This window comes from Anser cygnoides, chromosome 3, assembly GCF_040182565.1.
Source record: "Anser cygnoides isolate HZ-2024a breed goose chromosome 3, Taihu_goose_T2T_genome, whole genome shotgun sequence".
NCBI lineage: Eukaryota > Metazoa > Chordata > Aves > Anseriformes > Anatidae > Anser > Anser cygnoides.
Genome location: NC_089875.1, coordinates 3,004,809 through 3,017,604, shown reverse-complemented (window position 1 = coordinate 3,017,604; position 12,796 = coordinate 3,004,809). Strand labels below are relative to the sequence as shown.

Here is a 12,796-nt window from a genome sequence, read left to right as displayed (position 1 = left end):
TGGCGTTGAACCGCGGGATAGGTGCAACAGGCTTACGGTGGCTGCAAAAGACAAGCAGCACCCTGGTGGAAATCAAAGAAAAATGGGCTTCTGAGCACTCTGAATGGCAGAACATGAGGAGAACTGTGTACGAAACTGCAAAAACCCTTTTTTCCTTAATTTCAAATATTGTTAGGAGATTGAATCTAAGTTTCCAGGCAAGCCTGAGGCAGAAGAGATAAAAACGTTGAGTTTCAGCAATAAAATGCATTTTCCTACATTCAAATTTTATTTTGCATCTGACCAGTATACCACCAGTATATTTGAACTCTCACAGCATCTATTTTTATTCTGCTGGCTGTGGGAAAGGAATTCGCAGGGAGCTTTGTGCTGTTTCACACGTCCCTGAGTTAGAGATAATGAGGAAAACAGCGGTAGAACCAAAAACTTGAGCAAGGTCAAGATAAAGTAAATTGGCTACAGTGTTAAAGATGAGCTTTGGGCAGTGGCCAATTGCTGGCTGGCTCAAGGCGCGTGTCTGAGGGTCTCTAACCAATTGTAGGACAGATTCGGGCGCGTGGACAGCGCCTGGGGCTACGGGGAAAGTATATGTAGTAGCGAAAAAGGGCAATAAATGTCTCCTGTTCAAGAACCATCAGGAGTCCGTGTCTTGCATCCCTTCAGCTGGCTAGGGAAACTTGAGTGTGATTAGGTCCCCGTCACATGTAGCAGTTTATGAGCAGAAGGGCTCCTTCGAAAATGATGAGGGAAAGGACGGCAGGGAGGCAGAAGCCCGCACTGTGATGGGGTTTGAAAAACGCTAGTTAGGAGCAAGCGCAGATGACCACAAATATTCGAGCAACTATTTTCAAACCATGTTCCTCCTCCTATATCCTCTGCCCTTTTCTTTAACAGCTGCCTCGATGCAGCAGCAGAGCCTGCAAAGATAAGAGCATGCCGGGAGAGAGAGAGAGAGAGAGAGAAAGAAAGAAAGAAAGAAAGAAAAATACACACACACTGGGCATACAGAAGGTGAGAATTATACATTCATTATGTACTTAAGTATAATTTTTTCTCCTGTGGCTTACAGGGATGCAAGATGAGGAGGAAACTTCTGCAGAGCCAATGAAAGTTGAACTCACATGCGAAGCTGCAGAAGTTTCAAGTAATGACGGTAAGTTGTTCTAATAGTTTAGTTGTCCTAAACTGAATGCATAGCATAGCTTTCTAGTGTTTGCCTGTACATCTCCTCCCCCCCTCAAAAAAAAGAGGTTTATAATCCCTTCAGCCGAGTCCTCAGGGAGTTTATGTGATGTCTCCTGTCACCTGTTAGAGACTTATGCAAGTTCATGCAATCATGCCAGCTTGGTCTCTGAGGTCTAGAGCCACGTTCCCAGTGGCCCATCAAGATACAGCGGAGTATGTCTCTCGTAAAACGGAGCCCCCAGGACTTCTTGGAAGTCTGGTGGAAGTACCTTCCGGTGCCATACCCCCACCTCGCTAATCAACTCCATTTATCCGATCAGTTGGTACATTCAGTCTGTGTACCTTGTAACTCAACAGTAGTTTAGGCCTGTGAGAATTTTGGTTCGGAGGTTGATTTGGCCAGGATATATCTGGTTTTGGAGAGTAGTCAGAAAGGAATAGTTCTGAAAATTTCTGAGTTAGTGCCTGTCTATGTCAAGGGGTACTCATATGCTGACCACTAATCGACGTCAGGCTCCGTCCAGCTGCAAGCTGACTTCCTTTCTTCTCTTCTTCCCTGGAGTCCCAGCGTAGCTCAGTCTGGTTAGAAAAAGAGAAGTTCTCTCCTTAGAGCATGTACTGCTAATAGTATTATGACGATTTGTGACCCAGCAGCGGTTCTGGTTGGGTTTGTGAACATTAGTAGCCCGAGTCTCCTGACTTGGAGCTTGATGAAATTGTTCTGGTCGACGCCTTCAGTAAGCGGGTGACCTAGTTGTCTGGACAAGTCCCAGCAAGGGCTGAGTACCAGGACACTGCTCCAGCCCTGCAGCGCATGAACAGGAAAATGGCCTTCTGTGCTCTTCCTGGGTGTAATGAAACACTGGACGGGATCAGGGCCCTGGCGCTTGGACTTTGGTGAGGCCAACCATTTACCACCTTCGTAGATGCACTCTTATAGCTGAACAGAACTACGTCAGGGACTCTTTGGGTGCTCTTTGGGGACTCCGAAAAGCAATGTTCTTAGAATTGGGCTTGCCGATCACCATCTTGTTTGTTATCCCAGAGTAATCCCCTGTCTGTAGTGAAGACTGATTCCAAATCCACCCTTGAACCTCTTTGGCATTTACATAATACCAATTGAAAGTGTACTTTTTTACATCTCTAAGATAGAAATATGACTATAAGAATGTGATAGTGATTTTTCTTATGCAAAGAATTGAACGCTGATTTCCTTTCTCTGATGTCAGATCATGCTGCAGCATTTGAACTGGCGGCTGATGCTGATACTGGCCTGTAGAGGAGCTTTTGCAGTTTTAGGGAATGGAAGCATGCCTAATGGGTTTTGTTGCATTTGTTTTGTAAATAGTGGAGATTATGCTTTCGATAGTAAGTGTGCCAAATAAAGCCAAAACAGCCTTCTCTCCTCATCCCCTGGAAACAGACCAGCCAAAAAATCCGTAGTCACATTACGTTGCTTTAATTTCTGATCCCTGGAGTGGCCTGGGCTACAGAAAACAAATCCAAATATATCAGAGGAGTATCTGTAGGAATTTCCCGCTGGAAAAAGGAGCGATCACACAGCTATCGTGATGCGCGCTGCAGCGCAGCACAGCAGGTTCAGCAGATGGCCTCTGAAATGCCGATCTTTGTAGGTTTCTTTGTTTCCATTCTCACTCATCTTGTAAGATCTTCTACACATAGCTCATCTTGTAACTTCCTTTTCTGCAAACTTCCTGTTACATTAAATGATGGGAAAAGTGTGTTTACTCAAGCTGCAGAAAAGTACTCTGCTCTCAAGGGAAGCCTTTACTCCTCCACAGCTTAACTTGCTCTCGGGATGGTAGCAGAAGGTTGTTTTTCATGTGGTCATACAGTACACATTCAAAAAACTATCACATGTTAAAAATTTAAAAAAAAAAAAAAAAAAAAAAAGGTGGAAAGATCTAACTCCTCACACTCTATGTGAAGGGCGAAGTTTCACTGTAAAAGCCTCCACATTTCTAAATGGACAGGGTACATTTGCAAAACCTAATAAGTTTCCCTTTGACAGTCATTGTTATGTAAACTGCCTGTTTTTTCTCTGGACCCCTTCTATCAGTCCCTTCTATCAGCTCATTGCTCCGCAGCTGAATGCCCAAGAGCGTATCACCAGGTACCCCTTGGCAGCCCAGTTCTGTTTTTTAATCCCGTGTTCTGTGTCACAGGACAAAGAACTCTATAAATGCAATGTTTAGAGAGATTAGGTAGATCTCAACATTGGTCTGTCTAGTGAGCAGGGATGTAATGTAATGTAGTGATAAATTTCAGAAATTCCTGGTCTCAGAAAGTTGGCTGTGATTGTCCATTGGGAAAGCTGCCTGATGGGCCAGGGCCTGGGGTGCACGTAAGCCTGAGTGGGCACATATAGACAGAGATGCAGGTTGCTGCTGGCGATGTACAGGTTGCTGTCGGCAACCGCAGCAAAGATCCCTGGTAATTAAATTTCTTGTACCCAGGACAGAGTTGCCAGTTAGTATTTTTAATGATGACAAAACCCACCGTTGGCGATGGGTTTCCCAGGTGGTGTTTCTCTGCAAATGGGCAATTTTTTCTCTTCCACCAAAGCTGTGAAGATTACTAAGGTAGCTGTTAATTTCCAGCTGGTATTAGGTGGCTCGAGCTCTTTACTCCTTTAATAATGGAGTTCCTTGCTTGCCTTTTTTATTCTGAGCCTGCGGAGCACTGTGTCTTGACTTGCTGACACAATAGGAGAAAAGGAAATGAGGCAGTGAGCTCAAAAGAGGCATCAAACCCAAAACTTGAGCTCCTTTCTTAAGCCGCCGTGAGCCGATGAGCTCGGCACCTGTACCCCGACCTTCCGTGGCTGACAGGAGCAATATAAAAGCAAGATCTCAGCAGCTAACGCCGCCACGCGTTTCTGTTGTAGATGCAGTACCCAAGAAAAAAAGTAACTACCGAGTAAACAGGTGCACAGCTTTCATCGCGGCACAGCGGGTTCGATTCAAAATAGGTAATTTGCTTTCCTGAGCAGTCGGGAGTTACAGCTGAACGTGCTATCACAGAGCTATATAGGTAGAAAGGGAAACATTGTTTAGGAGCAGCTGAAGAAAGAGGTTACGTTTGCAGGAGTCTGACAGAGCTCCTATTTAAATCAACACAATCATACTTTTTGTCCTCTGCTGCCTGGGTCTACAGGGTAATATCCTCTGGGGGGAAACAGGCTGTCTCTCTTGGATGACTCTATGCTTAGTTTTCCAGTCTCCCATTTACCCGTCTTCTCTGCTTAGATGCCGCGCTGTGATGCCCAACTACCTGACCTTTAAACACGTAGTTGTCCCACAGGGTAGAGGCGGGATGCTGCAAAAGCACATCCACCCCTTCAGCTGCCAGGCTCTGGCGAGTACAAACCATGTGCCAGGGTATTTTATTGTCCTCTTGCGGGGAGCTTGCTTGCTTTTGAGGGGAAGCCATTCCCCAGGCTTCGCTTGAGAGCTGTTAAGCAGCTTGATGGATGGAGAGAGGAGAAGCGGACAGGCCCTCCCCTGCAGGCAAGAATTGAATCAGAAAACAGATAGGAAGAGTGCAGAGAGACATCCATTTCCATCACACAGAAATGTCTGCTCCTGCTGTAGAAAGCCCTGCACAAAGGTGTGGAAGGGGCAGCGGGTAAAACTGAGCGTAGGTGATGGGCAGCCTCCTGGAACTGGAGTGCTTCGCTGAGCTGGTGGCTGCTGTAGCACATTACTGTTGGCGCAGAAGACTGCTGACATAAGGTGGCCGTTTAGCACCTCTAAAAATGTTGGGGAAGCAGTAAGAAGGCCATTATGGGCTTGCGACATGATCGAGCGTAGCGCACCTGGGGCTAACCTGCTGGGAGGCAGCAAGGGTGGCGAGTCGCATCCCTCCATACCCAGTGGCGGTCCTTCCATCTGCCCTTGTGGTAGGCTCTTCACGGCTGCGTTGTTTTTGGCCTAACCATAAAGGATTATGTCGGAGGCATCATAGTGACATATGTTGTTAGGGCAAACCCAGGAGTCTGCAGAAGCGTATCCTTCAGCTAGATCTTCCTGTCCCTGTTGGCGTTCATGCGGGGAGCTGAGTTCAGTCAGTGATGTTGTCCTGGTTTCAGGTAGGACAGAGTTAATTTTCCTCCTAGTAGCTGGTAGGGTGCTATGTTTTGGATTAGGATGAGAAGAGCGCTGATAACATGCTGATGTTTTAATTGTTGCAGAGCAGTGTTTACACCAGGCCAAGGACTTTTCAGCTTCTCGCTCTGTCCTGCCAGCGAGCAGGCTGGGGTGCAGCAGGAGCTGGGAGGGGACAGACCCAGGACAGCTGACCCAAACTGGCCAAAGGGGTATTCCATACCATCTGATGTCATGCTAAACAATATATAGGGGTGGCTGGCCGGGGTGGGGGGCCGGCTGCTCGGGGATAGGCTGGGCATCGGTCAGCGGGTGGTGAGCAATTGCATTGTGCATCACTTGTTTCTTACACATTATTATTATTAATACTATTATCATTATTATTGTTATTATTATTTTCCTGTCTTAATAAACTGTCTTTATCTCAACTCACAGGCTTCACTTTCCGTTTCTCTCCCCCATCCCAGAGAGGGAGGGGGGAGGGTGAGTGAATGGCTGTGTAGTGTTTAGCTGCCGGCTGGGTTAAACCACAACAGACAAGTAGAGAAAAGCTGATAGAGAAACATGTTGGCAGTAAGGCGCCGGTGAGCACACATGCTGGTTTCTTTCAGTGCTGGCCTTACGGGATGCCCAGCTGTGGTTTCTGCCGCGGAGCAGTGGGACTCAGTGTTTCCTTCCGCCCTCCCACTGGCTGCAGGTGTCGGAGCTCCTCCAGGGCTCCCCTGGGCATTTGCATCGCCCTCAAAGAGGTCCTGAGCAGTTTCTGACTCACCAACCTCAATGCAACATGCTGTCTGCAGCAGCTGGGCTGACTGCTCATAGCCGTAGAATGGGAAAGAGTGGGAAGGAGGCGTGCTCATTCAGCATGTCGGCAGAGCTTTGCCTCAGGTTGCAAAGGAAACTTTTGTTTTGAGAAAGATCTCGGAGAAACATGAGCAAAGCCTGATGGCACTTTCAGAAAACCAAGCCAGTGAAACTGGCCAACTTCATAAGGCTGAGAAAGGCTGCCGTCATCGGTGTGCAGCGGCCTTCCCGTAAGGATTTTTTATTAAGTATCTGGCCTTTGCCATGCCAACACATAGAAGGAACGTGACGTCGCTCAATGCGATGTATGTCAGAGCTCCGTAATCGGGAGCGGATGCTTTCCTTGTTATTCACTGCATCCATCTAGGAAGCCGTTACGGGATGCATTCTGCATACGGATGATGAATAATTTACAAATAATCCATCAAAGTCCTAACAGGTGTGTTGATGTGATATCAATTTGGGAAGAGGTCATACCGCCTGACTGGAAGTAGCTTCTAACTGTTGGCCCTTCGTTTCCCCTTGCCTTCTCTTAGTTTCCGAATCTTCCATTCAGATGTGAGGGTTTTCCCTGACCCGCACATCAAATGACTCGTAATCCACAGCTGAGGCCACATCATAAAGCAAGGTTAAAAACAGAAAACAACTGCAAACGACCTTGTTTGAGTCCATTCCAGAACAAATACCAAATGCTCCTTCTGAAAATGCATGTGCTGAAGGAGCCCTCTTGTATGTGCACGTAGCCTAGCGAGGACCGATCAGACGTGTCATATCATGTAGATGTCATTTTGGACAAAGATTGTACTGAAATGGACTTAAGCCTTCTCACATTTTAGTTCTTCTATATGGAAATAGAAGGTTGTCTGGGTAAACTGATCGTAGGCGAGTAAATGGGTATGTGTAGGAAGATCATGCGGTTGCCCCTGTCTGCTCTCTCAGGCTCCTGCCGTTTGCAGTTCAAGAACAGCCGGAGGCAGAGGCAGTTTCTCTGTAATTAGAGATGGATCCACATCTGGCCTACGGCGTGGCCCGCGTCCCACTGGGGACGTTGTCAAAAGCCCGCGGACATTCAAATCAAAGGTTTTGCTATCTCAGCCGAAGGCTCCATGCAGGGAATCCTTTTTTTGCTCCTTGTGCAGGGAAGCTGAGGGATCCGCAGGCCTCGTTAGCATGGCTGATGTGAAAAAATCTCCCTGTCAGGTGCCAAAGAAACAATCGCGTATCTGTACAACCCCCTTGCTGCAGTACGGTGACGTGGCAGCAGCGATGGGCAAGGGTTGAGTCTGTATTTCCTGGCAAAACTCTAAATTGCCTTTTGGAGGGTCCTATGTCTCTGTCGGTGTCCTTGGCCTGCAGAGACCGAGGAGGGTCAGTAAGCTCTTGAGCTGGGCACCTCCGCTAGGTGCCAGAGTGAAACTTTGGGCTAGGAGGAGTTATTACTCAATGGGATAAACTGAATGAGTATGGTGGCTAGCATGTGACAACTGTCCTGTTTTGTTTTCAGCTGAAATGAATAGCCAAGGTGAGAGCAAGAAGGATCCCACAGAAAGCGCGCCAGAAGCGTAACCAACAGGTAAGATGTTTACGGCTGTTTTCCCCCCAGCTTTCCATTCCAGTTCTACTTGAACACTTGCTCAGGAAATGACCTCAATTTAAGTTAGAGTTCACCAGAAAGAAAAATAAAAAGGAAGATGGTACTCCAAAGGAAAGAATTTGGCTCACAGGGCTTCTCGTGCGCAAAAAGATAAAAATAACTAGTAGGTTGGATTCGTCAAGTAGATATCATAGTAGCATTCTGCAGCGGTAATGGATTTTGACAGTGCCTGGTCTTAGATTGTCAGAAGGTGGGACAGCACTGAGATAAGCAACAGAAGAGTAAGCAAGCGAATGGTTGTTGGCATCGCTTAGGAAAAGGACAGGTAGCCTATACTGGTTGGTACAGAGTTCAGTTGCGTATGGTCTGTGTTCTGGGAAGAACAGGTTCACAACATGAAGGCTTTATTGCCCTCAGCTCTGCGATGCCTCACGTCACTTGTAGCTATGCTGCTGTAAAAACGAGGCCAAGGCAGCGAGCTGTTCTCTGGAGCCATGCAGATTCTTGAAGCTCTACTGTTTTACACACTGAATGATGGTGGGTGCTAGCACAAGAGCATGCTACAGCGGTTATCACCGCCGTGAGATTTGTCATGGGTGTAAATGGCCTCGCCCTTAGGTAAAAAAGAGCTGTGAGGTAGGGAGACAAAAGTCCCGGGTGCACCCTCAACTACCAGAAGCAGTTGCGATTTCCCTCTCAGAAGTAGAATTTCCAAGCGTTCATATGCAACCCTCCCTCAGTGCGGGGCAACGGCAAGCTGCCGATATCGTATACAATGAGTTGTGTTATTTATGCTCGGAATAGGATTTCGCGTAGCTCAGGACCTGATATAGAAGCTTTGCAACAGTGGCAGCTGTCTCAGTGAGATTTAAAATAGAAGGCCCTATTAGCGAGCCTACCCCGTTGTCCTTGTCAGCGTTTTGACAGCGTGCTGCCGTACCGCCGGAGCGAGAAATACAGCCGATGAGGTCGCAGTGAAAACGTTCAGAGGCGAAGCGAGAAGGCGCCCTCGCAATTAAAATACAGCTTCTGCAGCTCTTCCTTCCCCCTTCCTGAGCCTCTGTTTGCATGGTCTGTTAGGGAGAAGGACAAGAAACCAATGAAATCCTCACCATTAAAAATGCATTGAAAGGGTAATACCCTTGCATTGACTTAAGAAAAAAGTATCTGTTGATTTCTGTTAGAGACCCGGCGATGAGGAAGCAGGGGAGAGGAAAATAAAGAAAGGATAGTTTGGTGCAGGAAAAGTTGCTTTGCACACAGCCCAAGAAAAACAGGCAGGTTCCCATCTCGAAACAGGCAGGAAACAGCAGACGGGCAATGGCTCGTGCGGACCAAAGAAAGGCCTCACCGACGCTTTCTGCCTCATCCCTCGTGGAGGCAAATTATTGCCTTGAACTGACAAGGGAATAAATGTGGATGGCAGGAGGAGGCCCCAGTTCCCTGAGTAGTGCCAGGACTGAGCTCTGGCACAGGATTCAGAAGGTTAGTCGAGCCCAGCCAGCAAGCTGGTGCGATATGCTGCGAGTGAGGGAGGGAACATATTCTGGCAGTTCATGGAATAGATGCAGGCTACAGACCGTAGGTCACGGAACTGCCAAAACAGCCACCAAGCTGGCTGGGTCTCCCTCGGCAAGAGAGAGAGGAGCTGTGCCAATGAGAGATGCTGCAGAGGGAACCATAGAAGTTACATACATGTATATACTGGGTGATGCGCATGTGCTCTCTGCACATGGTGGATAGCGGAAAGTTAGGCCGCCGCGCTAGAAAGATGAGATGTGGGTCCCGTGCAGCCTTGCTAACTGATGCCTTTTTTCTTTCTTTCTCTGTTGTCTGCTGCAATGAACAGGAAGGATGCAGGAGATGAGAGAGCAGACAAAACCCGAAGGGCAGGTGCCGACACCCTACGGCATCGTCCTTGGCAGAAAAGAGCAAGCGGAGGTGCTCCGCGGGTTGGGAGGGAGGGAGCTTTGGGGAAGTGACTCTTTGCTTTAATTTCTCTTTGTCCTTCATCGCGTTTTGTTCTGTAAACCTGCTGGAAAGACACACAACTTCCCAGGTCTAACGCTGTTTTGCAACTATCCCTGCAATTACAACAGTTTCTTCTGAACAACGAGTCCCTGTGTCGTATTGGGTCTCTTTTCCCCCTCCGTCGTTTCGTTGGCCTGTCTCCAGGCCCAGTTCTTTTCTAGCATCTTTACCTTCCGTCCTGCTCATGATACCCTCTGCAGGTGGTGTTGTGTGTTTATTTCTGCCCAGCCCCACCCCTCCACCCCCTTTATTAAACCAATCCTTAGGATACAAATGGAGATTTGCTTTGAGAACACAGACTGCTGCAAAGCATGATCATCCCCAGGCACTGATAAAAAAAGAACCCTCCTCGTGCTAGGGATCGGAAAGACGGGCCGCTCCAAAATCTGGCAAATACCGACAGGGACAGCCCTGTGCATTGCCCACCTCCAGGCTTCCCAATCAGCAGCTCCTGGCATCTTCTGCCCATGCTGAGCAGTTGGTGGCTCCAAACCGCGGCCACTACAAGAGGCGCTGGCCAGATGCAGAGTGCGTGCCTGGCGCTGAGTTCGCACATGAACTCTACTGTCTTGTTGCCCCAAAGCCTCGGGATTTCCCCAGACCTGCTGTTTGTCGGCCTAGAGGAGGTCTCTCTGGTGCGATAACGCTAAGCCATGACCAGCTACTACACGGCTGGCCCTTCTGTGGTTCTCACACACGAATAACGTGCGGAGCTTGAACAGTCAGCACCTGACTGCTTCCCAGGTAGGTCTGCACTCCTCCAAATCCACAGCCTGTAAGTACCGTCTTTGGGTAGGGGTAGGCAACAGATCTTTCCCAGAGCCTGTGAGTGAAGGAGGAGAACAGGTATTCTGCATTCAGAACATCGTTAGATAGGGCATCTGGCTTTAACAGCTTCACACATACCTTGCATGAGCCCTTGTTATATTTTGTACTGCGTATGCATGCCTTTCTTTAAAAACAAAATAATAATAATAATAAAAAAAAGGCAAATAGAAGTTATTTGGATAAGAACATCTCCCCCCTATGTCAATTGTTTTGCTAGCGAATGCTGCGTGGAAATTTGTAGAAAAGGAACAAAAGGGTTTTGCGTCATGCTCTCAAGTACACCATCAATGGAATGGATGGACAAAATGCACGATGGAACGATGGAAGAGCACACAGCCTGTGTCTGGGCTGTAATGTGCTATGAAGCATATTTTAAAATGCCTCCGAGAATAATTGGATCATGTTAATCAAAAGCATCGTGGTGTTCCCTTTCTCCCCTCCACTTAGACACCAGCCCCCAAGTACTTAATGACTACCAGAAGCCAAGGCACAACGTTTTCCAAGACATGGAAAGATCACCATCCTCCTGTGACCTACAACCTCCAACAGCTATAGGAGCTGTGGTAAAGAGATCTCTGCTGGCAGAACAGGGAGCAAAATGTGGCTCTAAGGTAGAGAACATCAGCTACAGCATTTGATGGCTGCCGTCTGCTGCGGGTGGATTCAGAAGGGCATAAAGACTAGCACAGATTATAAAAGAAACCAACAAAAGCCCCTGATTTCCTGGTGAGAGCGTGGCCCCTCAAACACCACCTCTTTCACCTCGCATGCAGCTCCCGCAAGCATGCTTTTTTTGCGGGGCCTTTTGCAGCAGAATCCTCACACAGGGTATGGCTCCCACGGCCTTTTACCCCAGACAACGGTCGCATCTGAGAAGATTTCGAGGAGCTGCTTCATCGTTCAGTTCTGGAGATTGGTGGGAACCTAAGACCGACAGATGGGCTTTAGAAGAAAAAAAGGAGCTGATGTAAGCGTATGTCTTGGTTTCATCCTATCGCTGTTTTTCCTGGACATGTTAGGTGCCTACCCTCTGGCCCCATGCTTCAGACTCTGTGTTCCCTTTGAAGCATCTCTGACGGTGTTCTTTCGCATACCTGTTTGCTTGCCAGGTGCAAAGATGCATCTTTCAGGACGTGAATTTTCTTCTGCCATTCCTTCACCTCATTTCCAGCTGATCCCAGTTCCCCATCCAGTGTCTCTGCAGAGAGCGTATCCACGTTTGCTCGTCCCGTATCTGCCGGTGGGTTTTCTGTACTGGAAAATTTGGATTTGAGCAGTCTGTCAGAGCAGAAGGTGGAGGAGCAGATCAGTATCTTGGAGGAAGAGGAATGAACACGTGAGGTGTCCCTCCTTTTGGTTCCCTTTGTCTCGGGTGTCCGACAAAAGACCAGGAGCGAAGGGCTCCCTTGAGTTCGGAACAAGAGGGAGCCACCTCCGTAGGGCAGGGAATGGACTTGGCTAGCTCATACTCAAGGCGCTCCAAAACATCGAGAATGACCTAGATAGCTGGGTCCTCCGCCCGGGTAAACTGGCCTCGAAAGAGCTACTGCACATCCCTCAGGCAGGCAGTGGCCTCGGATTTGGCAAGGAAGCCGAAGGAAGAGCCCTGCGGGAGGCGAGCCATCGAGGTGCGGTCCTTTGGAGATGAGGCTCCTCCAACCCTTTGCAAAGAGTGACCTGTGTAAAGAAAAGGAAAGAACTACAAAAAAAGCTTCATGTATGCCATGCTCTGTAGAACCCCTGACAGCAATGCCACGCAGTTATCATGGAGCCTTGGCTCTCGAACAGCAGCGACTCTTTGAAGTTGTGAAAGGCTTTCCGGAAGATGCAGCAGTGACTGTAAGAAGTGCTGAGGAAGGAAACACGGGCGTCAACTAAATTGTTGCTGGACAATTTTCGGATAGGAATATGCCTTTCCTCAGGTGGATTTTCTGTTTTCTTGGGCTTCTTGTTGTCTTACTAGTCATGGAGTGGGTTGAGTCCTTCAGCTGGCTGTGCCGGCCCTGTGCCCACCAACGCGGTCTCTGCTGATGTTGCTGGAGGTGTAGCACAGGAAGCGGGTTTTGGAGAAGAAATTTGGAGAGAATTTTGGAGGCAGAAGCACTCCGCTGCGATTGTTGGCACACATCTCAGTCAGAAGCTAGACTTTGGCCCCCAGTAGATGACATGAAGAGAACGGAAGCCCTTCGGTGCAGCCATCAGTGTACTGAGCATCGGCCTCCGCTTT

The 12,796-nt window shown here is 48.3% G+C and overlaps 1 protein-coding gene across 8 annotated transcripts in view; it reads left to right on the top strand.

Annotated features, from left to right (window-relative positions):
* The window catches only part of MACROD2 (mono-ADP ribosylhydrolase 2), an 860,596-nt gene extending 850,770 nt beyond the window's left edge, over positions 1-9,826 (top strand). For all 8 annotated transcript variants that reach the window (XM_066995337.1, XM_048060981.2, XM_048060980.2 and 5 more), the window contains 3 exons: positions 1,070-1,153; positions 7,621-7,689; positions 9,560-9,826. In XM_066995337.1, coding sequence (XP_066851438.1) covers positions 1,070-1,153; positions 7,621-7,682 — 146 coding nt within the window. In that variant the 3' untranslated portion in view covers positions 7,683-7,689; positions 9,560-9,826. The remainder of the gene's footprint in view (positions 1-1,069; positions 1,154-7,620; positions 7,690-9,559) is intronic.
* The last annotated feature ends 2,970 nt before the right edge of the window (positions 9,827-12,796 follow it).